General features: G+C 54.1%; 2 protein-coding genes and 1 long non-coding RNA gene across 7 annotated transcripts in view; 2 read left to right on the top strand and 1 right to left on the bottom strand.

Annotated features, from left to right (window-relative positions):
- Positions 1–1,350: 1,350 nt before the first annotated feature.
- On the top strand, positions 1,351–7,098 carry GRP (gastrin releasing peptide). The gene is made up of 3 exons (XM_066988732.1): positions 1,351–1,498; positions 3,186–3,436; positions 6,807–7,098. Exons 1-3 carry the CDS (start codon positions 1,351–1,353, stop codon positions 6,858–6,860), a joined length of 453 nt encoding a protein of 150 aa, XP_066844833.1. The 3' UTR covers positions 6,861–7,098.
- Positions 7,099–14,753: 7,655 nt separating this feature from the next.
- RAX (retina and anterior neural fold homeobox) lies at positions 14,754–17,410 on the bottom strand. Of its 2 annotated transcripts, none has more exons than XM_066987944.1 (3): positions 17,097–17,410; positions 16,764–16,978; positions 14,754–16,037 (listed from the first exon to the last, which is right to left on the bottom strand). In XM_066987944.1, the coding sequence occupies exons 1-3, from the start codon at positions 17,371–17,373 to the stop codon at positions 15,585–15,587; spliced, it is 945 nt and encodes a 314-aa protein (XP_066844045.1). In that variant the 5' UTR covers positions 17,374–17,410; the 3' UTR covers positions 14,754–15,584. The 2 variants fall into 2 exon arrangements, with proteins under 2 accessions (XP_066844045.1, XP_066844044.1); XM_066987943.1 differs by having other exon boundaries at positions 14,756–16,037; positions 16,752–16,978; positions 17,097–17,408.
- Positions 16,698–24,791, top strand: part of LOC106044922 (uncharacterized) — a 42,411-nt gene continuing 34,317 nt past the window's right edge. For 2 of the 4 annotated variants that reach the window (XR_010827538.1, XR_010827537.1), the window contains exons 1-4: positions 16,698–16,856; positions 18,535–18,720; positions 20,481–20,585; positions 20,721–21,809. This is a non-coding gene — a long non-coding RNA (uncharacterized lncRNA). Of the gene's footprint in view, positions 16,857–18,534; positions 18,721–20,456; positions 20,586–20,720; positions 21,810–24,791 lie in introns of all 4 variants that reach the window. The other 2 variants (XR_010827540.1, XR_010827539.1) reach the window with 2 other exon arrangements.

Genomic DNA, 24,791 nt, shown 5'->3' on the forward strand with positions numbered 1-24,791 from the left:
TGCAAACCTGAGAGTCATATTCATAAACACCTCTGACAGTAAATTCATGCAATGCTGAAAATTAAAAGGAACTCTTTGCCCAAGATCTTCTCTCTCAATGAACTTAAAATGATGCTGTCCTTTGCGTTTTGTCATTTTACAATGGTTTCTCTGCCTCAAAAAAATGCTGGAGCAACTTTTTCCCATAAGCTCTTCCGAAAGTTGTCAACCTGTTCGGTCATCTCAGGCTAGAGCAGCAAATCAGTTCTGGGGACATTGTCATGCTTTCTGTATGCGGGCAGATTTATTTGGACCTTAGAGTCCTTCCAAAAAGCAGTTGTGCAACAGAGAGGGAAGGCAGACATGGATGTTAGGAAGTACTTCTTTACCGAAAGGGTTATTAAGCATTGGAACGGGCTGCCCAGGGAGGTGGTGGAGTCACCATCCCTGGAGGTCTTTAAAAGACGTTTAGATGTAGAGCTTAGCGATATGGTTTAGTGGAGTACTTAGTGTTAGGTCGGAGGTTGGACTCGATGATCTTGAGGTCTCTTCCAACCTAGAAATCTGTGATACTGTGATACTGTGATACACCCTGGCTCCCGGGTCCTGCAGCCTGGCCTGGCAGCGTGAGAGCCTCCCCCTGGGCAGAGCCGGGCGCCTGCACCCGCGCTCCCTCGCCCAGCTCCTCCGCTCCCGCCGCGGCCCCGCCGGGCTGCCCGGCGCAGGGAACCCGGCCCGCCCGCGGCCGCCGCAGGGCAGCACAGCCGCCAGGCGAAGGGGGCGAGGGGAGCACAGACTTCTCTGAAGTTGCTGGCTTGCAAACGCAATTAGAAAACGGCTACGAGCGAAATGGCCGGCGCTCTCCGCAAGCACGGGACCCCCCGGCGCCCCCGTGAGCGGCCGGGACAGGGCGAGCGGCCCCGGGGCAGCCGGTGGAGGGGCGCCGGGGCTGCGGCGGGGGCGGCTGGGGAGAGCGACCCGACGGGGCGGCCGCAGAACCCCGGGAGCGGCGTCCCCTCGCCTCCCCCCGCCGGAGCGGGGGGGTCCGGGCTGCGTGAGGCCGCCCCCGCCCCCGCCGGAGGCAGGCCGGAGGCACGGGGGGCCGGGGGCGGCCGCAGCCCCGGCCCCGTGAGGAGGCGTCAGGCGCGGGAGCTCCGCTCGCGCCCGGTCCCGGCTCCGTATAAAGGGGGGCGGCGGCGGCAGCGCTTGGCCCAGCCGCAGCCGCAGCCGAAGCAGGAGCCGGAGCCGGAGCCGGAGCCCGGGCGGGGGCCGGCCCGCAGCGGAGGGCGGCTCGACGGCGGCACGGGCACGGGCAGGGGCACCGGCACCGGCACCGACACGGGCAGGGACACCGGCAGCGGCAGCGGCAGGATGGGCGGCGGCGGCCCCCGGCGGCCCGGCGCGCTGCCGCTGCTGGCGCTGGCGCTGCTGGCGGCGCAGGGCGGCGCGGCGCCCCTGCAGCCCGGCGGCTCCCCCGCGCTCACCAAGATCTATCCCCGCGGCAGCCACTGGGCTGTGGGTAAGTCTCCGTCCCGTCCCGACCCGTCCCGACCCGCCCCGTCCCGTCCCGACCCGTCCCGTCCCGCCCCGTCCCGACCCGTCCCGTCCCGCCCCGTCCCGCCCCGTCCCGATCCGTCCCGTCCCGTCCCGTCCCGACCCGACCCGACCCGACCCGTCCCGATCCCCGTCCCGTCCCGTCCCGTCCCGTCCCCGTCCCGTCCCGTCCCGTCCCGTTCCCTCCCGCCCCCCGACCCCCCGTCCCGACCCGTCCCGATCCGTCCCGTCCCGATCCGTCCCGTCCCGTCCCGACCCGACCCGACCCGTCTCCCCGTTCCGTTCCGTTCCGTTCCGTCCCGTCCCGTCCCGTCCCGTCCCGTCCCCCGATCCGTCCCGATCTGCCCCGTCCCGTCCCGCCCCGCCCCGTCCCGTCCCGTCCCGTCCCGATCCGTCCCGATCTGCCCCGTCCCGTCCCGTCCCGTCCCCGACCCCGTCCCGTCCCGTCCCGTCCCCCCGACCCGTCCCCCGTCCCGATCCCCGATCTGCCCCGTCCCGTCCCGTCCCGTCCCGTCCCGACCCGACCCGTCCCGATCCGTCCCGTCCCGTCCCGTCCCCCCCGTCCCGTCCCGTCCCGTCCCGTCCCGTCCCGTCCCCCGTCCCGTCCCGTCCCGACCCTTCCCTTCCCGTCCCGTCCCGTCCCGTCCCGTCCCGTCCCGTCCCGTCCCGTCCCGTCCCGTCCCGTCCCGACCCTTCCCGTCCCGTCCCGTCCCGTCCCGCCCCGTCCCGTCCCGACCCGCCCCGTCCCGACCCGCCCCGTCCCGACCCGCCCCGTCGGGCTCCGGGCCACCTGCTGCGCCGGCCGCCGCCGTCCCCTCGGTCGCCGCGTCCCCGCCAGGGGCCGTCCCGTCTCCCCCGCGGCCGGGAGCGCCGGGCTCCGGTCGGCACGGGGTGCCGGTGCCGGGACTTGGCGAGCGCACGGGCGCTACAGGAGGGGCGACGCCGGCCGCGCCCGCCCCGGTGCTGCCGGCCCCGCCGCGCCGCGCTCCGCGGTACGGGGCTGCGCTGCACGAGGGCGCGGGGTACGCGGTGACCGTGTCGCCTCCCGCTGCCTCCGTGCTCAGACCGGGAACCAGAGGCCAGCCCGAGGGCAGCTGGGCAGGAGCTGGAGCTGCCCAGCGCCGAGGCGCAGCCGCTGCCCTCGGGTGCTCAGCACGGAGCCGGCCACTCCCGGTGGTCTCCTTCGCAGCCCAGCGCCGATTACGATTGCGTTTTAATGGCAGCAAAGCATGGGATGGCAAAAACGCGTCCAGTTCAGCTGCTGGAAAGGCACTGGAGCGTAGACTTTAATATTAGAGTTCCCACATCTCACATCAAGGCAAGGAAAGTCTAAGACTTTCAGCTTCTCCGTCCAGTCCTTATTCCAGCAAATCTAACCAGGTGCCTCTCCCTAGCTCTAGGCAAAATGTGTGGTCATCTCTGCCCAGTTTGGAGAAACATTCCTTCTGCCAGTGTAGGAAACCAGTTGTGCACAACACCGACAACATCTCCAGTCCCAGCTGTGCTTCAGTTTCAACATCTTCCCTTCTCTTCTCTCCCCTTCCCTCTCCTTCCCTCACACTATCGGTCAATTTGAACTTCCAGCTGATGTTTGAGCTATCAAATCCATGCCTGTCTGGGTGAATTTCATGCTACAGTCATTGTTCTTACAGGACATTTAATGGGGAAAAAGAGCACTGGAGATTTTCCTTATGGTTATGAAGAAGAAAGCAAGATCCCATTTTCAGCACTACCTGAAAATATCAAGCAGCTGGATGACTCTCTGCAGTGGGAAGAAATGTCCAAATATTTGCTACGGCTGCTGGAAGGGAATGAAAATAAAAGTGCTCACTTCTTAAAAGGAGGGCTTCCCTGGTATACGAGGAATACCTGGGAGACAGATGACAATAGCAGCTGGAAAGATGTAAGTAAGACAAAACCTGTAAAAATATTCCTTAAAGTCAACTTCTGTGTTACAGTGACGTATTGGCTTCCTCTAACTTGTGTGTTGTCCAGAAAATTACTAGAAATGTGCCTAATGCACTAGTCATTCAGTCAAGTAGGATTTTACTCTTGATTAGAAATTGTCAGTCACAGATTATATTGCTTATGAACTGATTTGCTGCTGGGCATAAATTCGGCAGGTGTTCAAGAGATTGCAGTGTCTGGATTCCCTTCAAGTTGCTCGGTTGTTATATTCTTTTATTTTCTAGCACTTCATGCTGAGATGACCACATCAACAGCAAGTTCTGTATCAACTCAGCAAAAACAAGCTAGTGTGAAAAACAGGCGTGCATGCAGAGAGAAGGCAAAGAGCATTGTGTGCAAAGCACATCACACCAGCTGTTCCCTTCTGTTGCCGTTCCAGGTGCCATTATCATGTTTGCCTTCAAGGCGCTGCAGCCCCAGGGGATGGAGCAGCTGAGCTGGAGGGTTTCTTCAGCTCCTAGCTCTGCATTTGGCTCACGCCAAAGTCTTTTTCCCCCAAGCATCAGTTTCTCTGGCTGATGATGCGGACCACTACTGTGGTCATCTCTGGTCACGCAGAAAGAATCTGTGGCTACAGACAAGCTTTAATGTGCACCTAGGACCAGCCTCTTCCTCCCTGAAGTTAGTATACTTATGAGTCCTAGTTCACGAGGTAACAAGGCTTTGGTACAAGTACAGATTCACCCCTGTTCTTTTGGAAAATCCTGTGAAATGCACTCAGAAGGATATCAGTGAGGTTTTGCAGAAAGTACTCTGAGTCTAAAAGATTTATCAAGTAAACTGCAAAATGTACTAGAAAACTCCTTTCTTTATAACGCATGAGATTCAGAAATGGTGATAGAGTTGCAGGATTCTTCTGGGTGACATTGAAACAGTATAGAAAGAATAACACACACCATTAAAGACATTAGCGGGAAGAGTTTTTTCTTCCCATATTCTACAGTGATATTACATAGTTAATATTCCTCAGCTAACTTCACCTTGGTCTCCCTCTTGAAATCCTAGTGCAGTGGTCAATGAATACCTTGTCGCTGACTTGCATAAGGATAAAGATTTACTCATTAAATTAAGTCATGATTTACGTCTCTTACACCACTGATATGAATGCTGTCCATATGTTTCTTTCTGGCTATGGCTTTATGACAGTGATGCTTATAATAACTGTGATTAATACTATCTAAAAAGTAAGCTATTTATCGCATCCTCAGCTCTGCTGTGTGCAGCTTTGTAATCAAATTAGACAAACAAATTCCATTATGCTATGTAAAGAGGGAAATATTTTGACGTCTATAACTATTTGGTAATAAATCTTACTTAAAAAGGCCAGATATTGCCCTTACTGAATTCTATTCACGTGTACTTTTACCCTAAATTAATATCCACAGTTTTGGGGTCAGACATTGAACATATACATGGAATAATGAGATTATTGCCTTAAGTCTCCAGAATTCTCAAATGAGGGGTAAAATAAATATGTCTTTCCTGTAACTAAGACATACAACAACTGGCAGAACCTCATTTTGCCATAGAACCTTTTGTTTCCAATGCATAAAGTTAGCTTGTCTCTATTCTGAAGTAAAGCATAATCATGAAAGGAATGCCAAAGCTGTCCTTTCTGTCTGTTGGACACAAACAGCTGATTATATGCAGTCTAGAGAAGATGGAAGGTATTTTTCCCATTGGCTTCAGAAAGCAAAAACCCAGCACCTAAAAATCAAACTATATATCTATATATATCTGTTTGAGATCTGCCTTCCTGATGCAGAAGACCTGAAGATTAAATGTAAGCTTTGATTTTAGAAGACTGTGATAATTTCCTAAACCTTTAAATAATGGTAATTGTTATCTTTTTAAAAAGAGGCAATGTTTATTTAAAAAGATGGAATTCTGGTACATACAAAATTCGGACATACGTATATGCAGTGACAGAAGAGTGTAAATGACCGTTGGATTTTGATTCTGTAGATTTTTCTGGATGGGAGGAGTTCCATGTTGAATATACTTGGTGCAGGCAACACCTTCATTTAAAGTGCTGCTGTACCACAGCTAATGAAGGTGTCTGTGTACAGGAAGGATGAAATTAGCTACCTGCCTAGGTGGAAGGTGGCCAAGTAGAGTAAACTGATGATGATGGTGGAGTGGATATGAGAAGTTTGTACTCGGCATTGGATACTTTTCCAGCCATATTGTGTTTGAGTTGAAATAGAAACCAGCTCTAGGAGGAACCAGCCACCATTTTTACAGTGGATTAGTATTCACTGTGAAATCGTCTACTGAGTTGCGGTGCTGAAATGTGAGCAAGAAAAGATGAATCACGAACTCTACTTTCAGCTGATGAAATAGCCTTCCCAAGACCAAATCATGATCAAGGCAGCTGTAATTGTCGTAGACTGGGTAAGCACTCATGGAGATGCTAACCACAAGGAGTCTCTCACCGTGTGTGAGCAACCCTATGCTCCCATCTGCTGAACGTAAGTGAAGACAGGCTCTGTTGGGAAGCAGTGTATTGATACAGGCTTTATTTCATGGAATTTTTCAAAAGTAACTGATGTAGTTTAAATTTTGAACTTTAAATTTAAGGTCAGAAGTTACTACCCCCAAAGTCAGAGGCTGCAGAAGTAAATACAGATATTTCCTTCAGGTAATTCAATTCAGGGTCTTGTTTCTTAGCTCAAATTCACTCAGTGCGTTCTTCACCACTGATGCTCACACTGTGCTGTACAGTTCTCAATAACAATAAAATAATAATAATAATAATTAAAAAAACCCTTTCTAGTGGACTGAACCAAAGGAGGATAAGTATCATTGCACACAGACAGTCAAAATGGCCAAGAATTGAGCATAGCAGGAAATTAGGCTTAGGGTGGTGTGCCTGAGTTAGTTTCTCCTATTTTCAGTTAATGCAAATGAAATTAGCAAATGAAGACTTCGCCTGCTCTTTATTCAGTGAATAAACTACAATTAAAGTAGTTAAAGGACAGAAAGGAAATCTCTTCTGCAAGCTGGTCTAAGTGTAAAAAGTAAGTTGGAAAATAAGCTTTAAATTGTTTCTGTGACTTGGCTTTTTATCACTAATGAGACATTATATAAATGAGATGGCAGACTGAATTATTCAGGAGAACGACTTTCCTCATACTTCAGCAGTTGGTTATTAAGCTGAGACAAATGAGGTCTGTTTTGGAAAGATTATTAGGAATTTGTTTGTTATGTGAATACACAGAGCAGCCTGTGTATTAGACTTATTAACTTAGTGAGTGACTTTTGTCAGGACTCATCTATAAATACTATTTTTCTCTCTTTATTAGATGATGGAGTATTTGCTTCAAGTTGTGAATATGAAAGAGAACACTCCAAGCTGAAAGAAGGTCTCTAAACCTTGAAGAAATGGAATACTTTCCATAAGAGACTATGTTTCACAAGCACTTGATTGTATCAGATAATCAACAAGGTTTCCTTTCTGTAAACAATATTTCCTTTGAGTAAAATATCTAAATACAAATATTCTTGTATGTTTCAGCAATGACTACGCTCTACTTCATTTTAAAGGTTGCATTTTCTCACTTAAATGGCTTTGATATGCATAATTGTCGTGGAAGGGTCTTCCAACTAATTATACAACGTCTATCTAATCAGTTCATCTCTTAGTTTAAAATTACATGACATTTCAACATTTGCAATAAATAGTTTGAACAAAAAGGCCGAGTTTATACTTTTATTTAATAAAATGGAAATTGGCTGTGTCGTAGCTAGTAACAAAGATACAATAGAATGATTCACTTTCCACTGAAGCTCTTCTTGAATTGCTCCCTGGCCTGTCCTTTTGTTCAATAAAGGGGAGCTGACACTGCCTTCCCAAGGTAGCTCTGCACCAAGTGCAGGAAACGCGACGCACTGCCACGGCAGGCAGCAGGCAGGTCTGCTGAGCGATGCTCTGCCTCGTTTGACTCAGAGGCGAAGCGGCAGCTGAGCACGCTCCCACACACGCACGCACTCCTACAGATGTGACTAGCAGGTCCAGCACCATCGTGTTTCCACAGGAGTCTAAAGGAAGAACATTGCCTCCCAGGAGAACAAGTGAGTGACACCTTTTGTGGGGCTACAACACATTATAGCTAAGCAATGCTCCTTGCTTACTTGTAGTTTTCATTACCCAACTGGAGAGTGCCTTCATCAAATACCCAGACAAGGAGATTATGTGCTGCCACCTCTCAAATGAGAGCACTGACAGACCAGACCGTAAGGATGAGGGGAAGCCCAGCACAACGCAGGAGAAGCAGATCTGGACAAAGGTCAATCTTCAGTGTAGTTTCTACCTTCCTTGGCCCATGCTGTGGAGCAGGAGTGTTTGTCCAAGTCATGGGCTCATAGCTGTGCCTATCTGATGCAGCTACAAGAAGGGTCTGGAAGTTTTGGTAACAGACTGACTCATCGTGACAGGAGTAACAGACCTGGGTCAAAGAAGAATGAATAAGAAAGAAAATGGTGCCTCCTAAAACAGCAGTGCCACAGCCCATGAGCTGTTTACTCACCACAACAGCAGAGGCACCAGCCTTTGCTGTTCATTAAACACCAGAGCACAGGCTGAGGCACTGTGCACTTGGGGATAAAAGATTAGGAGGGTTAAGGAGAAAGTAGGCAAGAGAGAACAGGACTTGCACTGGAGGGACCTTGCAAGGAACATTCTTGCAGAGCAGGGCACTGCTAGGCTGCCAAGATGTTAGGCAAGTACAGGTCAGAGCCAGCTGTCAGAGCGTCCCATTTTTCAGTACCGCTGCTGAGACATCTTCATCCCTTTTGGAGCATCAAGCCTTGTAGCTAGTGGTCTGAATACATCTGACTCTCTGATGCAGTTGTTTAGGGACTTCTTAGGTACACCGGTGTGCACTGACTGCTGGGGAAGGATCTGGAAAAGGCATCACTGAGACACTCAGGCATGAGCTGGCTTCCACATTGCCCACTCTAGGTTCAGGCAGTCGTGTGCAAGCCCAGACACAAACTATGCATCTAAGATGCATGACTGATGGAAACAATGGACTCCAGGCACTCGCAAGCTAGCTGTGCAGGTTGGAGGGATCTCATGATGGGAGCTGAGCATTGAGGCCGGCCAGGCTACAAAAGGCAATTCACAGCTCTGAGTTTGGCACTCTGTCCAGGCAATGGGATGTACAATATCCTGCTCGTTCGCTGCTATGCCCTCCTTTGGCATAATTGTACGGTTGAAGTGCATGCTTAAGGGGATGGAAGATTTGGCTTTAGGACCTTTAGGACCAGTTTAAGGCTAGTGTGAACATCCAGTTTCTATCTGAGCGGCACAGCTATGGGGATATTGACTGTGATAGCAAATAGCATCTCCCGACTCTTCTGCGGGCCGTAGCGGAGCCCCGGCGGCTCCCCCTGCCCGCCAGGCCGCACTCCTGTGCTGTGCCCCGGCCCAGGCTGCCCAGAGAGGGGCTGGGGGCTGCTCGGGGAGGTCTCCAGCAGCCGCCTGCACGTGGGGCTGGGCACCCTGCTCGGGGGGCTGCCGGGCCAGGGGCACCCGGGGGAGCCTCCGAACCCAGCCGTGCCGTGGAACGGTGAGCCGACGACGCGGCGCATCGGCGAGGCGCCTGCCCTGCCGCAGCACGGGCCCGCCTCACGGACCTGCACAGCCGCCCGGCGGAGCAGCTCCTCCCGGCCCCGGCAGGGGGCGCCCCCGGCCAGCGGATGCCTCGCAGCGGACGCAGCCCCGGGCCTCGGCGCCCCCGGCCGCTCCCGGCCGCCCCCGGCCCTTCGCCGTGCAGGCGCACCGCGGCGCCCAGCGCCGGGCTCGTCGCTGCAGGCTCTCCGCCGCGCCGAGCAGTCAGTTGGACCGCTGGTGGTTACCTGCGCGCTTCGCTGCAGATATCCTGGGCTCCAGGGCAAATTCCGGTCACCACAGCGCGCATCCCAAATTCCGCCAGCCACGGCGAAGACCCGGGGTACTTACCCGCTGGCCCAGGGCTTTTGGCACTCAAGCTTGCTTACCGCTTTCCATTTCTCCTTTTTCTGGCCGATCACCGCCGTGCCCTAAGACAGCGAGAGATCTGGCCCGCAGGTAGGATTAGCACCTCAGCAAAATCCCTCTGCTCTCACGATGTTCCAGCCCTGCCTCCCCTCCCTCACACCACACGAGGCAGAAGGACCTTGCTCAGCATGTTGCAGCTCAGCCAGCACCACACACCCTCAGGGATATGGTGCCATCCCTGGAAAGCTTTACTTATACATCTAAATCAGTCGTCCCCCACCCTGCCCTGTCAGTGATGAAGGCAGAGTGGAGCAAGGGGTTGAGCCAAATCAGAAGGGCGCTTGGGAAGGTGGCTTTGAATTTTCATGTGGCCAAAGGCACTGGAGTGAAGGTGTGCGTGTGCTGCACACCCAGGAAGGAGAAGAAGCCTAGCCCAGAAGCCGAAGTGCCATCCAAAGGCTCAGGCAGTCTTCGTACAGACTCCAGGTGGGATCCTAAGCACAGCACCTACTGCTGCCAGCAGCCTTGGCCTCTGGCTGTGGGTCTGAGGGAGCAGGGTTCTCTCTCTTGCAAAGCCTGTGTGGTATGTGCCAGGCCTGTGTGGATGGCTCAGGCTGCCCGAAGGGGTTCCTAAATGTCACTAAAAGCATATGCATAGGTAACTCAGTTGTACCATCCCTGTCTCAGCTTGGGTAAGTCATGTGTTTCTGTGCCTCAGTTTCTCTGCATGTTAAATGGCGCTCTCCTGTCCCACAGAGGCAGCATCTAATAAACTAGAAAGTATTTGGCAGGATCTTGCAGGGAGGGGATAGGGGAGCAGCATGTTTATGATGGGTTCACCATAAACACTGGTTTATGGCATCTGCATAACCATCTGCAGATTTGCCTACCATACAAGCCATGCTGTGTTTGAGCTATACTGCAGCCAGCAGTGGCATTTGAGCAGGAGAGGGCTGCTGGTGGGCCAGACTTTCTGAGGAGCCATCTATTTAAAAACATTGCTTAAAACTAGCATCCCCTCCTTGGTATTCTGGGTTTGTCCAGTGTTCTTACTCCTTGCAGCTGCCTCCTTGCTGAGGAGGATTCAATAGAGGGACATCTGACCTACCTGAGATGGTCAGCAACTGGAACACCATCCTCTTTGTTTACCCCAACACTCCCTTCTTTGAGTATCAGTTGCCAAAGCTTCAGTTCTTGCCATCCAAATTCCTACTGCCTACAGTTAAACTCTTTCTTGAAAGTCTTGGCTAGCTGACTTTAACTTCTTTTCTATACAGAGAAAAGCTTATTTCACAGTTCTTAGTGGGGCAGAAATTTCATATGCCAAAGAGATGACAGCCGCATATCAGCCAATTTTCACATCATCCATTGGCAGGATATGGAGATGCTAGGAGAGAGGAGACACCATATTCATTGTGCCAGAAAAGTTGGTAATGTCAGGGTGATAATGTCCTAATCAGTATCTCCTTCCTTGCTTTTTGTTCTGCTCTCTTTTGTATGATTTATTCCAGCATTTGCTCCCATGACAGGATTTTATAAATGGGTACTCAGTGGCTGACAAACTATAATGAAGGAAGTCAATAAAGTTTCAAGTTTATATCCCATGGCATCAGTGACACAGGACAATGCTGACTGCATGGAAGACAGAACTTGAATGTCTGGCCCCAAAACACTGTAGATGAAGGAAAAACCCTTGAATTAATGCCTGTTGGAGCTGGAATTCACAGTATGTCCCAACAGATTGAACTGAAGACAGATGTGGGCAGGAGATGGGAACAGGTACTCGAGGTTATTGGATAGTAGGTAGCTAAAAGTTCTTACTTGCAACCCCTGTCAGATGTAGCTGAGGCAGCTGGAAAGAAAAAACTTCAGGTCTCCATCTCACCTGCAGACATTAACAAGTCCTCAGCAGAGGAAGGGAACAAAATTGCCCCAGACCCCACAGCTCAGAAAATAAATTTAAACTGTGACTGACCTCTGTGTGCTTTCATCTCTGGGGCTGTGACCTGTCATGGCTGTGGAGCAGACACAATGGCCAGCTCGCTGCTGCAGAGGGGTGACAGCTGGGGGTACTAAGGAGTGCTAACCTACATGGCCACATCTCCTGACCCCATCCAGCAGGGACTGAGAGTCAGCCTGGACAGAGAGCCAGTCTTGCTTCACTGGAAAGCAGCTGAGCTGAACTGCAGGTCAGAACTCTACTCAACTTAAATAGGTCAGGATTCTTTGTGAGTTTTCTTGAATACTGACAGGATTTTGAGCAGGGTTGTGAAAGAAGAGAGATTAGAACATACTTTTTGCTGAGAAATGGTGGCATTGAGACCAAGTTTCATGATGACATTTTATTTGTAACTACTAATTCAGAGATCTTCGAAGCTCTTGATGATAATTGTCTTTTCTCCTGCATAGCTCATGCTATTGACCTGTACAAAACTTTACAGAGCACTTCTCTATATTAAGCCCGGGATTTCTGTCTGGGTAAAAGCAGCCAAGCCTGGTGGAAAGACTTCTCAGGAAAAGCCATCCGCCTCTCCACATTTCATATCTTAATGAGAAATCACCCAGGATTAACCTCATTTGCAAGTGGAGAGATTGCTACAGATGAAGCAGATGCAGAGATAGCGATTCGATTTTACTTTTCCAAAATTCTGAAGCCCAATGCAAAGTGGGTGATCTCATGGTCTGTATAATATGAATAAATGTATATCTATCCATCCTCTCCCCAGGTAAAAAACATGAAGCTCAGACAGGTCGTGTGGGATTTACCTGGAAATGTATTGGAATGCTTTCCAAACATAGCTAGGGTCCTAGCTCAGCCTGTTCATTCAATTAAAATGCAACTTGGAAGGAAAGGGGAAAGAGCTCCTCAGCTGCTGATACTGGCTGCCTTCCCCAAGGCCAATTTAACTATGAGCGATTGCCTTTTGACCGGTAGCAGACATACACTGTCTTGCTTCCCGGTCCCAGCAAGGTTTGCCTGTCCCGGCTCATCACATCCCCTGAGCAAGGAGGTGCGGTACCCCCAGGCGAGCACCTGTGCACATCTGTGTGTGGAATGGTGGCAAGGATTTGTCCCCATGTACCAATCCCTCTCAGGAGTCTCCTGGGGCAGCCCCTGCCAAATGCCCCGTAACCAGGACACTGAGCGAAGACCAGGCCACTCTTCTGAAAACTCTTAAGTGTTTACAGCTTCACCCACCAAAGCCTACACACTGCCATGAGCGGCACCATACCGCTGACAAACCCTGTCCCTACAAGTCCACCTCTCTCAAATGCCATGGTTAGCATAACAACGTTTTCTGTCTGAAATTGTCTTAATTGCAAGGGTGTAGAAATCTTAATATTTTCACTCGCAATCTTTTATTGGTATAATTCTTTCTTAGAACTTCATATGTTGCAAAGAAGTCAAATATAGACACTAACAATACTAGCTTGCTAATACAATTTAAGCAAAAGAAGAAATAGATCACTCAGAAACAGCCAGGCTAAGAGCCTTAGCAAAGTTAGAGTAAAGAAGTGGTTAAGGATCTAGATGATTTAATCCACTTTTAAGAAAAGGTTTTACAGTGAGCAATTAGATGCTGGTTAAGGAATTAATCACTAATGGGTCATTAACTCTGACTGCCATTGTACAGTTAACAAGCCGAGGCAGGATTATTAGACTCAGCACCCAATTAAGGAGGAGAAGATATTTACAACAAACTGAACAAATGAGCTTTTAAAATGGAATGGGACAATTTGAAAGAAAGTGTAGGAATACAGGAAACCAGACAAGGTAAAAGAGAGATGCAAGTTCTGTCCCTTTATTGGTTTTAAAAAATATTTACCTCTCTGTGACCACTCATGTTTAGCAGATTAGAATGTTTCTTTTTGGCAGTAAACTTGTCACTTTCCTTGAAGCACACAACTTATCTTTGTGTGTAGATAATCCATTGCAGGGTTCACATTTACAAAATGCAAAAAAAAGACCTGCTTAATATCCGAGTAAAAGAACAATCGCTGCAGCTTGACGTAATTATCATTTTTTGCTTGCAGATTTTGGATCAAGTGCTTGATAAAAGTGAATAGGTGTCTTCACTTTGCTGTCCTGTCACTGTCTCTTACTAGTGCTTCACTCTCTCAAGTTACTGAGCATCAATGCTGATTCCGGTGCTGCACAGAAAGTCAGGGGGGGTCTTTCAAGTGACTTTTCAGGCCATAGGAGAATGGGAGGCAACAGGGAGGAAGGGTAATAGCGGCAAAATGTGGGAGAGCACCACTGAAATCTCGGGGTCTTGCTTGCTAATTTGAGCAACAAGCACGGGAAATAGGTTTTGGGTGACAGTTAAATGCGTTCATGTGCAGGAGGGTTTTAAGCCGAGTAACACCAAGTAGGACTGTTCCTGCCGCTGGGGTAGCAGGGTGTGTGCAGCCTGTGTAGACATCTGTTAGCATGTGTCTGCTTCTGACACAGCCCAGGTGTGCAGGCACATCTCAAACACAAGGAGACATCCTTCCCTCACAGCCACTGGAGATGTGTCTTACTGCAAGCCCTGTATTCTGGGCATCCTTGGTGATAGAAACAAAGCTCACCTGTAAAAGGGGCAGCAGGGCACTCACTGCACCTACCTGCCCCCCAGGCCAGCACGGCTGGGGAAGGGAAGCCCAGACACAGCACGGGGCCTGATACAGAGAGGCAGGCTGGATGCACACAGAGGCCAAAGAGGGAGGGAAAGGCGTTTTCAAAATAAAGGGATTCTCATTATTATCTGCAAAAGGAGCTCTCCAGACAACGGATGGGGCTGCTGTGGAGGAGGCTGTGAAGGGATGTTTAGAAACTGCTGTCTGAGGTTAAAAAGCTCCCTGAAGTGAAGCTGAACAAAGCTGACATACTTGTTTCTGACAGGACTCTTAAAGATACGCACAGATTGTGAAAATATAATTAGAAGCCAGCCTTTGTCTGGCCACAACGAGTGGGAAATGGTGAAAGGAGAGGTCTCCCAGCCTGCATTGAATCATCCCCAGGACACAATGAGGGCGCTTGTGCATCCTTCTCCCTTCCCTAATGAGAAACGTTAATTGCCACAACCTCCAGAGTGTGCAGAGCGCCCCGTGCCCAGTGGAGGAGAAGGGGTGTTTCATTACAGCTTCTCAGCCCCATTACGGGCAGTAACGGAGATAATGGAAAATAAAGATGCCGCAGATTTAGTTTAGGCACCTCGGGAAGGGTGCTGTGCAGTGGGGGGATGAGCGTGGCCCAGCACCTTGCCAGCACCCCAGCCTTGCCAGGCCAGCTGCCTCAGTCAGCCCCCAAGCAGCGGCTGGGCTGAGAAGCCAGGGGCCTGCAGGACCTGCCAGACCCTTCTCTGAGGTGGTGTCGCGGGCCGGCAGCCCAGGGTGGGGGCAGCAAATCCCATTGGCCCCCGGGCTGCCCTGCTGAGTGCGGGAACGCTGCAGCTGGGCCCTGGTGGACCCCGGCCGCTCTTTGCAGAGCATGGAGCCACTGACTGGGTGTGCGCCCACCATGGGACCACATCTCTGGCCCCGTCAGAGCCCCCAGCAGTGGCTGAGGGGAGCCACCACAGCCAGGGGCAGGGGGCAGCAGGAGACCCCCAGCAAGGCTGGGCTGCAAGGAGGGAGAGGGCCACGGCCAGGCCTGCCGCTCCCCACCACACGCCAGAGGCAGCGGAGGGCCTGGCCTGGGCAGCCCCCTTGTGCAGACACACAACGCACAGCCTTCACACCAGTTGTGCCATTTAATGGTGCAAACAGAAAACCCTCCCCAGATCACACAGGCCTTGGTTCCCAGCCACCCTACGCCACTCTTCGCCCTACTTCAGCTTTTATTGCAACTAAAGCATCCAGCCAAGAAGGGAGAACGAAAGAGATTTTTTTCCTAAGCTATGATCTGACCCCTAACTCCGCAGGGCATGTGGAAAAGGAGATTAAAATGACCACAAAATACAAAGCAAGCCAGGGCATGGGGAAACAGCTGGTGTGAGGGACAGCCCTCCGTTGTCAGATCCTCATCCAGAGGAGCCAGAGCGGGTCAAGGGCATCCCTTGGGCATCCCGGTACCAGCCTTCCCAGTGCTTTTGTCCCAGGTGCTGGAAGAGGGAGCTCAGATCGTCTGCCAGGGTTTGCCGATGGACTGGATGTGCTCCTTGGCCTTCATCCGCAAGGCAGCAATGCTGGTGTTGCGTGGGTCCGCCTCGTCCAAGGGGAACTTGTCCACAAAGGTGGCCCCACACTGGTAAGGCGGCGGTGGCCCCATTGCCCCCAGGGGCTGCAGCGCGTGGGTCACGGCCGGAGAGTTCAGGAAGGGCGGTGGTGTGTAGCTGCCAGGCAGGCTCTGCGGAGAGGCCACGAAGCCAGGCAGGCTCTGCAGGGCCGTGCTGCTGGGCACGGGCGGGCTGAGCCACGTCTCCAGGGGCAGGCTGCTGCTGAGGGGGCCCATGGGGGTCGCCTGCGATGAGCGGTTGAAGGAGAGTATAGGTGAGTCCTGAAGCTTCATAGAGGTCACCTCCAGCTTCTCCTGCCGCCGCCACTTGGCCCGTCTGTTCTGAAACCACACCTGCAAGCACAGCCGTGTTAGCCAGGCACCGCTGCCCCCGGACAGCGCTGCCACTGCCGTGGAAGGCAGAGGTTTTCCCAGGCACAGAGGGACACGCGAGATGGAGCAGAGGGAATGGACCAGGGCAGGGCAGGGCAGGAGAAGGCACCGGGGCAGGAGCGGACTCGGAGGTGCTTCCCGTGGGCTCGGGGAAGAAGCGCGGTGAGGGCCCCGTGGAGACACCCTGCCGCTGGCCGGGCATGGGCTGCACGGAGCCACCTTGGGGCCGCGCCGCTCCCAGGTCTACCGCCCGGCTCTGCCGCTCCGGACCCCTGGAGCGCGACACGCCGCTTAACCGGCGGCGGCCGGATGAGAAACGGCCCCGGCCTCCGCAGGTCTCTGCCGGCGGGGCCAAGCTGCGCCCGCCGCGGCGGGGCCGTGCGAGTGGGGCCGGCCGGAGACGCGCCCGGAGCTGCGGCGGAGGCCCGCGCCCCGCGGGGCCGCTCGGCCGGGCGCCGGCCGGGGCTGGCGGCAGCGGCACCGGAGCAACGGGGCCGTCGGCGCGGCGGGGCTGAGCGCCTCCCGCTGCCACGAGTGAGGGGCCGGGCCGAGCCGGGCCGGGGGCTGCCGGCGCCGGGAACGCGGGGCTGCGCCGGGTCCGGCCGGGCCGTGCTGCACCAGCACTCCCGGGGCCGGGGCCGGGGCCGGGGCCGTCCGTGCGGGCGCGGGCGTTACCTGCACGCGGACCTCGGGCAGGTTGACCTTCATGGCCAGCTCCTCGCGGCTGTACACGTCGGGGTAGTGGGACTTCTCGAAGGCGCGCTCCAGCTCGTGGAGCTGGTAGGTGGTGAAGGTGGTGCGGTTCCGCCGGTGCTTCTTCTTGGGCTGCTCCTCGTCCGACGGCTTCCCCTCGCCGCCGCCGGCGGGCAGCTCGGGGCTGGCGCTGCCGGGGCAGTACGGCTCTGCGGGGGGAGAGAGGCGAGTCAGCGGCAGCGCGACCGCCCGGCCGGGCCCGCCCCGGGCCGCGGGGAAAGCCGCCCGCCCGCCCGGGACCCGGCGCCCCTCGCCCGCCGCGCTCACCTTGGAAGCGCTCGGGGCGGCCCTGCCGCTCGGCCGGCGGCGGCTCCCCGGGCATCTTGGGGAGGCCGTGCCGGGGACCCCGCCTGTCCGCCTCCTTGGCGCTGCCGGCGCCGCCGTCGGGCGGGAAGGGGCCGAGGAGGCCGTCCTCCTTGGTGAAGCCCAGGATGGCCTCGATGCTGTGCAGCCTCGACGGGTTCCCCCCGGGGCTGCGCGCCGCCGGAGCCGACAGCGAGAAGGCGCCCTCGGCCATGGCGAGCGGGGCGCCGGGCGGGTGCATGGGGCGGCCGGCCTGGGGTCCCGGCGCGGCGGCGCTCCCGCCCGGCCCCGGGGCGGCGCGGGCAGCTCTGGCACGGCGCCGCCCGGCGGGCTGGCCTCCTCGGGGCGGGGGAGGAGTGCCGGGGGGCGGTGGGCCAGAGGGAAGGCGAGGCCCCGCGCCGCTCCGGCCTGGCGGGGAGGCAGGGCGCCCCCAGGGCCCCGCCGCCGCCGCCCGCTGACCCCCCGCCCCCCCCGTCCCCCCCAGCGCCGCCACTGCCCCCGCCTCTCCCCGCCCCGCCGGCCCCGGACGGCACCGGGCGACGCCACCCGAGGCGGGGCTGGGGGCCCCCCCGCTGCCGCCGGGGCTGGCGCTGGCCGGGCGCCCCGCCGGGCCCCGCCGCTGCAGCCCCGCGGCCGGCCGAGCGCCGTCGGAAGCCGTCGTGGGACGGGCGGGGGCACCGACCCGGCACGGCGGGGCCCGGGGCCGCGGGGGCCGCTTGCCGGCAGCGCGGAGGACGGGCCCGGGGAAGGGGCTCCCGGAGCACCCCCGCACACTCGCTTCTCTCCCCGGCAGCTCCAGCCCACGCCCGTCCCGTGCCTTTGGAGGGCGCCTCGGCCGCGGAGGCGGTTTTCATCTCAGATGAGAGGCGGGAGGGGGCCGTGGCACTGTCCCGCGGCTAAATGCAGAGGGTGAAAAGCACCGGGGCTAAAAGCTGATGCTGTGGTCCCCCGACGGGGTACTTGCCCTGGGTCCGGCAGCCTTCCAAGTCATGTTTACTGACCAGGTGAAAACGCACGTGGGCTTTTCGGGAGGATGGGCTCCGGAGGTGTCGGCGCGGGGGGGATGGTGTCTGGGCTCAAGTTGTTGGTATCACTCCCAAGAGGACAGAGGACAGGCCATGTGAGCGGAGCCAATTCGGCATCCCTGTCCTCTGCTGAGGGAGTGGGGCTGGAGGCTAGAGGGCAGGACAGGGTGCATGGGACATCTACAGTTTGCTTTTGAAGGTGAGGTGGAGAGCTGAATCCCACGCCTCGCTTTGAACCGGGCTTGGTGGAGGGCATGGGCTCCGCACAGTCCTAACTGGGGAACAGCATCGTGTCTCCTGCCTCCAACTTACTTCTTCCTGCATTATTATTTTCCCTGCCTTTCTCTTTCCTTCTCTTTATCACTTTTTCCTGCTAGCACCTGCCCATTTCTTTGAGGTACCAACCATCTTTTGTCCCAGCTAAAGTAAAAAACACAATAGCGTCCAGAGTGGTTTTCAGCCTGCATTTAGCTTCGAAGATGCTTCCATTTCGAGCCTGAGGAGGGTGTATGTGAATGAAAAACATCAGTACTGCTTCTTCCAGATACACTAGCTACTGAAAGGTACGACTGCTTCCCTCAGGAAATCTTCACTGCATTTTTGTGTCTTCCTCCTGATTGGCAGTGTTTGCTTCAGCCCTTAACCACACCTTTTTAAGGGTTATGGTCAGATGTCGCAAAGTTAATTTGTTGTAGCTCAGCAGCTTTTCCTAATAGTTCCAGGTGAGGTCTGCCCTCACTGACTGCTTCCAGGGGGAGGTGGAGGGGGGGGGGTGGGAGGAAGCTCAGCCATCCATTGGCAAAGAAGGAAGAGGCCAACAGAAGAGACAAAAAAAGGTTAGTATGGCTTTTGTGCACGATATAAAAAGCAAGTCAATACCATTGTAGGGGCATTGGAGGGTACTCAAAGCAATCAGCCAGGGGCCATTGTGTTCCTTTAATCTACATGTGTATTTCCCAAGAACTCCATTAGCGAAGATGAATGAACTGTGCAATGTCCCTAATTTCTTCTAATTTGGAGCTGGGTTTTTATGGCAGTCACAACCAGAACAAAACATGCCTGTTCCTCCAGAAACCCTGGGCACACTTGGGAATCCTTTTTGCTTGTTGTAGCACACAAACACACACACACACACACACACACACACAAAAAAAGCAAGGTAAGCAAGGTGAGATGAGGCAGCATAAGCCTGTCGGTCAGACCCTGGCCTGGCAGTTAAGAGCCACTAAGGGTATTGGATCTTGGCACAAATGCAGCTTTTCAGGTTCCTGTCAAAACTGGCAAATACAGGAACAAGACTCAAAATTTTTGCTATTGCTTGCAACGTGACATACAGCAGAAGACTTCCACCCCAAAGCAGGGTACACATTGCACACCGTACATGAGAGACCTTCCTCCCCAGTAGAGCAGGCTCCTCCCTCCTCAGCAGTAGATCATTACAGGTGTATTTTCTGTCTAGAGCTGTTTGTGTCATTGTAGCATCCTTTTTGCAGGGGAGTGGAGTTGCTGAAGGAAGCAGCAATTCCCCGGGTCAAAACATGTAAAAATATGGAAAAAACTGTAGCAGAGCAGAGACCAGCTCCGTCTCTTCCAGCTCTGGAGCTGCCTTTTCTCTCTTGCCCTGCTTTATGCACGCAGAGTGCGGTGCCTTGACACACACAGGAGGCATCAGATGGCGCTGAGGAGGGAGGTTCTGACTGCAGCACAGAAACTCTGATGGTTTCTCTAATAGTCAGAGACTAACAGAGTTTAGGGTGGCGAATGATAGGTAAGCATCTGAACATTTCCTTTTGGGTCTAATGCACTGGCTGCTAGCTAAATCCTGTGCTGTCACAGTCTCCTGGGATATGTCTCATAGGTATGAAGCCTAAAAAATTGATGCTGTGGTATATCACAGCTTCACAAAGACCATTTCTCTTTGGAAATGTACAGGGCAATCAGATCTGAGAATATTCATTAGGTAACCAAGTAGGTGGGATTTATTACTTGCCTTTCCAAAGGTGGCCCCTGTTCCACCACCTTTTTAATTTATTATTATTTTTTTTCAATGCATTGTTACGACAGTTATTGCTGAAATTATGTTTGGAAGCTAACAAGAATTCTTGAGATGGAGAATCTCTAAAGTACAGCTGTCCCCGATGCCTACTTCTGGTTTATGCATAATGAAGAGTAAATGGGAATAATTTTGAACCTGTTGATGCTGTTAAGACAGGTGTACCGGATGGGGCTTTGCACAGTGAAATTGGCACCATAAAATGCCCCAGATTCTTGTTTCCTTTTCTCCTGTCTTTATGTCAAGCTGAAATAATTTACTGCCTTGTAGAGAAGACATCTGAAGCTGAAGTCAGTCTGCAGGTGGGAAATCATTCTCCAGACCAGTGATGTTCAGCAGGGACTGCCACCCTGAGAGATGAACAGGACTTTCAAGGTCAGACAGCAAATTGACAATGTGGGGGGAATATTCATCCAGCAGGAACCTGTACCCTGCTGCAGTTTGCATGCTCTGAATCACATCACAGATTGTTAAAAGCTATAAAAACTGACTTTGCTTTTCTCTCTGCAGAAGTTTGGAAATTTGCAGTTCAAGAACCTCTTTGAAAGCATGATGTATGAGAAAGCTGCTGCCTCCCCATCGCTTCAGCACTTGTACCTTGACAGTCACCTCCTGATTCCTTTCTGGTGGGATTTTTCTCCTCCGTCTCTAGGAGAGCTGTTTTTTTTTCCCCACCAGGACAGAAACCCCAGGGAGCACTGGCTGGAGCGAGCTGCTGCCAGTGCTTGCCCTGGTGGCGGGCACGGGAGCAGCCATGGCTGCAGCAGGAGTGGGGGTGGCCACGTCAGGACGGTGAGTGGCACGGGCCTGGTGCGAGGGCTCGGGCATTGGGTTTGCCACGCTTGAACATCCGTCCAGGGCGGGGGAGTGGAGGTTCACGCTGTATGGCTATATTAATGAAATCCTTCTTTACTTGTTTTCCAATTAGCCTAATTGAATTCGGATTGCTTAAAAGTGGGCACCAGAGACATTTATCTTGATGGGATGACGGCCTTGAGCTCCAGCGATCCTATTAACTGTAAGAACCCAAATCCCAGGTAGGGCAGGTCCAGCAGTAGCTCCCATGTGACCTAACGCTTTTAATCTGCTGCTCTTCCGTGCAGCTCACACACACATGTGCACATACAGCCCTGTACTCATATGCACACACGCGCACAGGTGCATGCACATATATACACATGGATTTGCATACACGTGCACAAAACACACATACACATGCACACACAAACATGCATGCACATGCACTAACTCTTTAGGTTCCAGCAGCCTTAGGAGAAAGATTATTTAGTGAAAGACCTTACTTTATTGTCCTTAAGACTTCACATAATCAGAATCCCAGACTCACAGACCGGTCGGGGTGGGCAGGCAGCCCCGGGTGCCCCTGGCCCCCCGGCCCGGCAGCCCCCCGAGCAGGGTGCCCAGCCCCACGTGCAGGCGGCTGCTGGAGACCTCCCCGAGCAGCCCCCAGCCCCTCTCTGGGCAGCCTGGGCCGGGGCTGCGGCACCCGCCCGGCCCGGAAGTGCGGCCTGGCAGGCAGGGGGAGCCGCCGGGGCTCCGCTGACAGGAGCCTGCTTTTTCTTCATTGCATCGTCTCTTCAGGTATTTATGTAGATTGATGTAGTTATACACACTGATGTATTTATATACATTTATTTATATCCATTGAGTCAGATCGGGGTCAGCATGCTGCTCGCCTGCCCGCTGTGCTCCAGGCTCCCTATGAATTGTCCCCAGGGCTAAGTACCTAATGAGCTGTGGGGAGGCCTCAGTGCTGAGCCCCTGTGAATGCTTCACCCCTGAGAAATGCTGCACCCCTGAGGCTGATGGCTGTGCCCAGCTCTGAGGGATCCCTGCACTCCAGAGGCCATGCTGGCTGCTTGGGGATGCGGGCAGCTGGGAGTGCTGCGGGCCCTGCCGTCTCTGGGGTCCGCTGGTTTCGCCCCAAGCCTGCTGCCCTTGCCCACGGGTCACTGGGAGCTTCCTGTGGCAGAGGTGCCACCTGGCAGTGGCGGTCCTGGGGTGCCGGCTGTCACGGTTGTGCACTGTCAGCCCCTCTATCCTGCCCGCAGCCCAGCGGGGCCTCAGCACTACCTCTGCTGCCTGGCACCACCACTCCTGCCTTCTAAAATAAGCACATGGCTCCTCCAGACAGCGCCTGGGGCAACTTCCTGAATCCCCAGACAATTGTGGGAGCCAGGGCAGTTTTTACCCCGTAGTTCCGCAGCTGCTGCAGGAGGATGGGGACAGCTGGTGCCAGAGGGATGAGCCGCGCTGCTGCCCGGGGTCAGCCAGCAGGGCAGATTTGCGGCCAGGCCCTGGCCATCACGCTGACCCACACAGAGCTGCGGGGACGATTTGGTGCGGCGGCGCCGGCCCCACCAGCCCCAGGCACGCCCAGTGCCAGCCCGGGAGCAGGCGCAAGCCCTGGCAGCCCAGGGAGATGCCAGCTGGAGCAGAGGTCAGCACCTCATGCGACCCAGCCTGGCTCTGCCATGCAGGACTGAGAGTTTTTACATGTACAACTCTAAAAATGGTGCCAAAGACAGCCCAGGCTGCTCCAGCAGCAGATCAGCTTGGCTGTGGCCAGGAACAGGGCCAGGCAGCATCCCCTGCCATGGATGGCGGGCCCTGACCCATCCCGCGCCAGCCCCCAGCCACCTCCCAGCCCTGCCTGCCTCTGCTAACCCTGACATTTTTTTGGAATCTTGTTAATCACTTGTTTGGTGATTCTGACTGTACTTTCTTCTCTGACCCTTTAAACCGTGAAAATGCTGATCCTATATGTGCTGACGAACTTAATTAGCTCCTTTAAACCACCAGCTGCTTTCAATAAGATTTTCAGGATGTCCCAGGCACATTTTAATTCAAAGGTCAAAAGTCTTAGACTTGTTTACTGTGGTGTTTTAGAGATAAAATAATTCACCCTGTAAAGTAACAAAATGGTATGGAGACACCTACCAGCTTTATATAAATACAGAGGGAAGCATGTTTTCTTGGGGACTGCAGTGGGGGAAATGTTTAATAACAGGCTTTAAAACAACTTTGCGACTTAGATTTGAGTAGTCATTGCCAAGCTTTCCCAAGATGATCGCATGCAGCCAAGAACCCTCCTGCACAGAGGTGTCCCATGGACGACAGGGCCAGCATCTGCCACCTCTGTCTGCCTCTCCACTGGCAGCTCTGGCATCATGGCCAGCTCCCAGTACCAGCAGCTCCCAGCGGGATCGGACCAAGCAGCGTGCACAGCTGGCAGGACAGGGACTCTCCAGCCAGGGCTGAGCCCTGCTCTGGCTCGTGGAGGCACAAGGGCAGCCTGCAGGTGCTCCCTGGATTCACCAGAGAATCCAGATGGCCAAGCAGGATGGCGATGGGGAGGTGGGTCCAAGGCCAAACTGGGAAGTTTGTCCACAAGTCAGGGTCTAGGCCTGGTGAGTGTAACCAGCATCACACACAGCCCAGTGATCATTGTGCAGGTCTGAGGTCAAACTGGTACATCTGCTTGCAAGCCAGGGTCAGGATTGACAGGGTCTGTGGCCAGGCTGTATGTGCCATGCCAGTGCTGCAGCAGAAGGTGGTAGGGCGGTGCTCCGTGGCAGTCGTGGCACCAAGCACAGTGCTGGAGCAGGAGAGAGGTAAACCTCCCTCCTTACCGCACCCCCCCCCCCCCCTGCAGAGCTGGCTTTGCCGAAAAGGAGAATTTGTCCTCCTTCCCAAGTGACCAGTAAAGCACTGCACGCAAGGCACGTGGCAGATTCTGTGTCTGTCTGCCCCTTGGCACTGCCGCTGTGCATGTGGGTGGCTGTTGTCCCGCTCTGCAGGGAGAGGTGCCGTCCCAGTGCATGTGGCAAGCTGCTCTGTGCTGCCCCAGTGAGGGGACTTAAGTTGCCAGGTACAGAGGCAGGTGTTCTTCCTGTGCTTAAGTCTGAGGAGACCCAGCTGTCTTCTGCAGCCCCCAGAAGATCCTCCCTGCTGGTGGTGGGGCCTTCCACAAAGCCAATCCATAGGACCACCCCATTTTTCTCCACAAAACTCTAACTCACCAGGGCTTGGCAGAGCCACCACCATTCCACAGGTGGTGAAGGACATGACCCAGCACTGGCAAAGGGAACTCAGAACGGGGTGAATTGCACATCTGGAGTGCACTCTGTGCTTTGTAGACCAATCTTTTGTGCTTTGGAGAAGAGAAAGGAGAGGAGAGGAGAGCAGAGCAGAGCAGAGCAGAGGGAGGGAGAAAGGGAGGGAGGAAGGGAGAGAGGGAGGAAGGGAAGCTAGGAGGGAAGGAAAGAGAAAGAAAGGAGACAAATCATATTTAGTGGATTTATTCATATTGAATGAATATTTTTACTTGTTTGGGTGGAGACAGAGAAAGAGAGAGACTTATAAACCTGTAGGAAGGTGCTACACACAATCACCTGCATATTTCATTCAAGGACTAGCTCTTGCAGAACTTACAAAGTACTTCATTTCACAGAATATTTGGGCTCCTCATGAGCAGCATTGTATGCATCAGCCATGTGTGAGAGCAGTATGGCCCCTGTATGGGTTATCATGCGTGATAGCTATCATTGCCGTGCAAGTGCA

The sequence above is a fragment of the Anser cygnoides genome, chromosome Z (genome assembly GCF_040182565.1).
Source record: "Anser cygnoides isolate HZ-2024a breed goose chromosome Z, Taihu_goose_T2T_genome, whole genome shotgun sequence".
Lineage (NCBI taxonomy): Eukaryota > Metazoa > Chordata > Aves > Anseriformes > Anatidae > Anser > Anser cygnoides.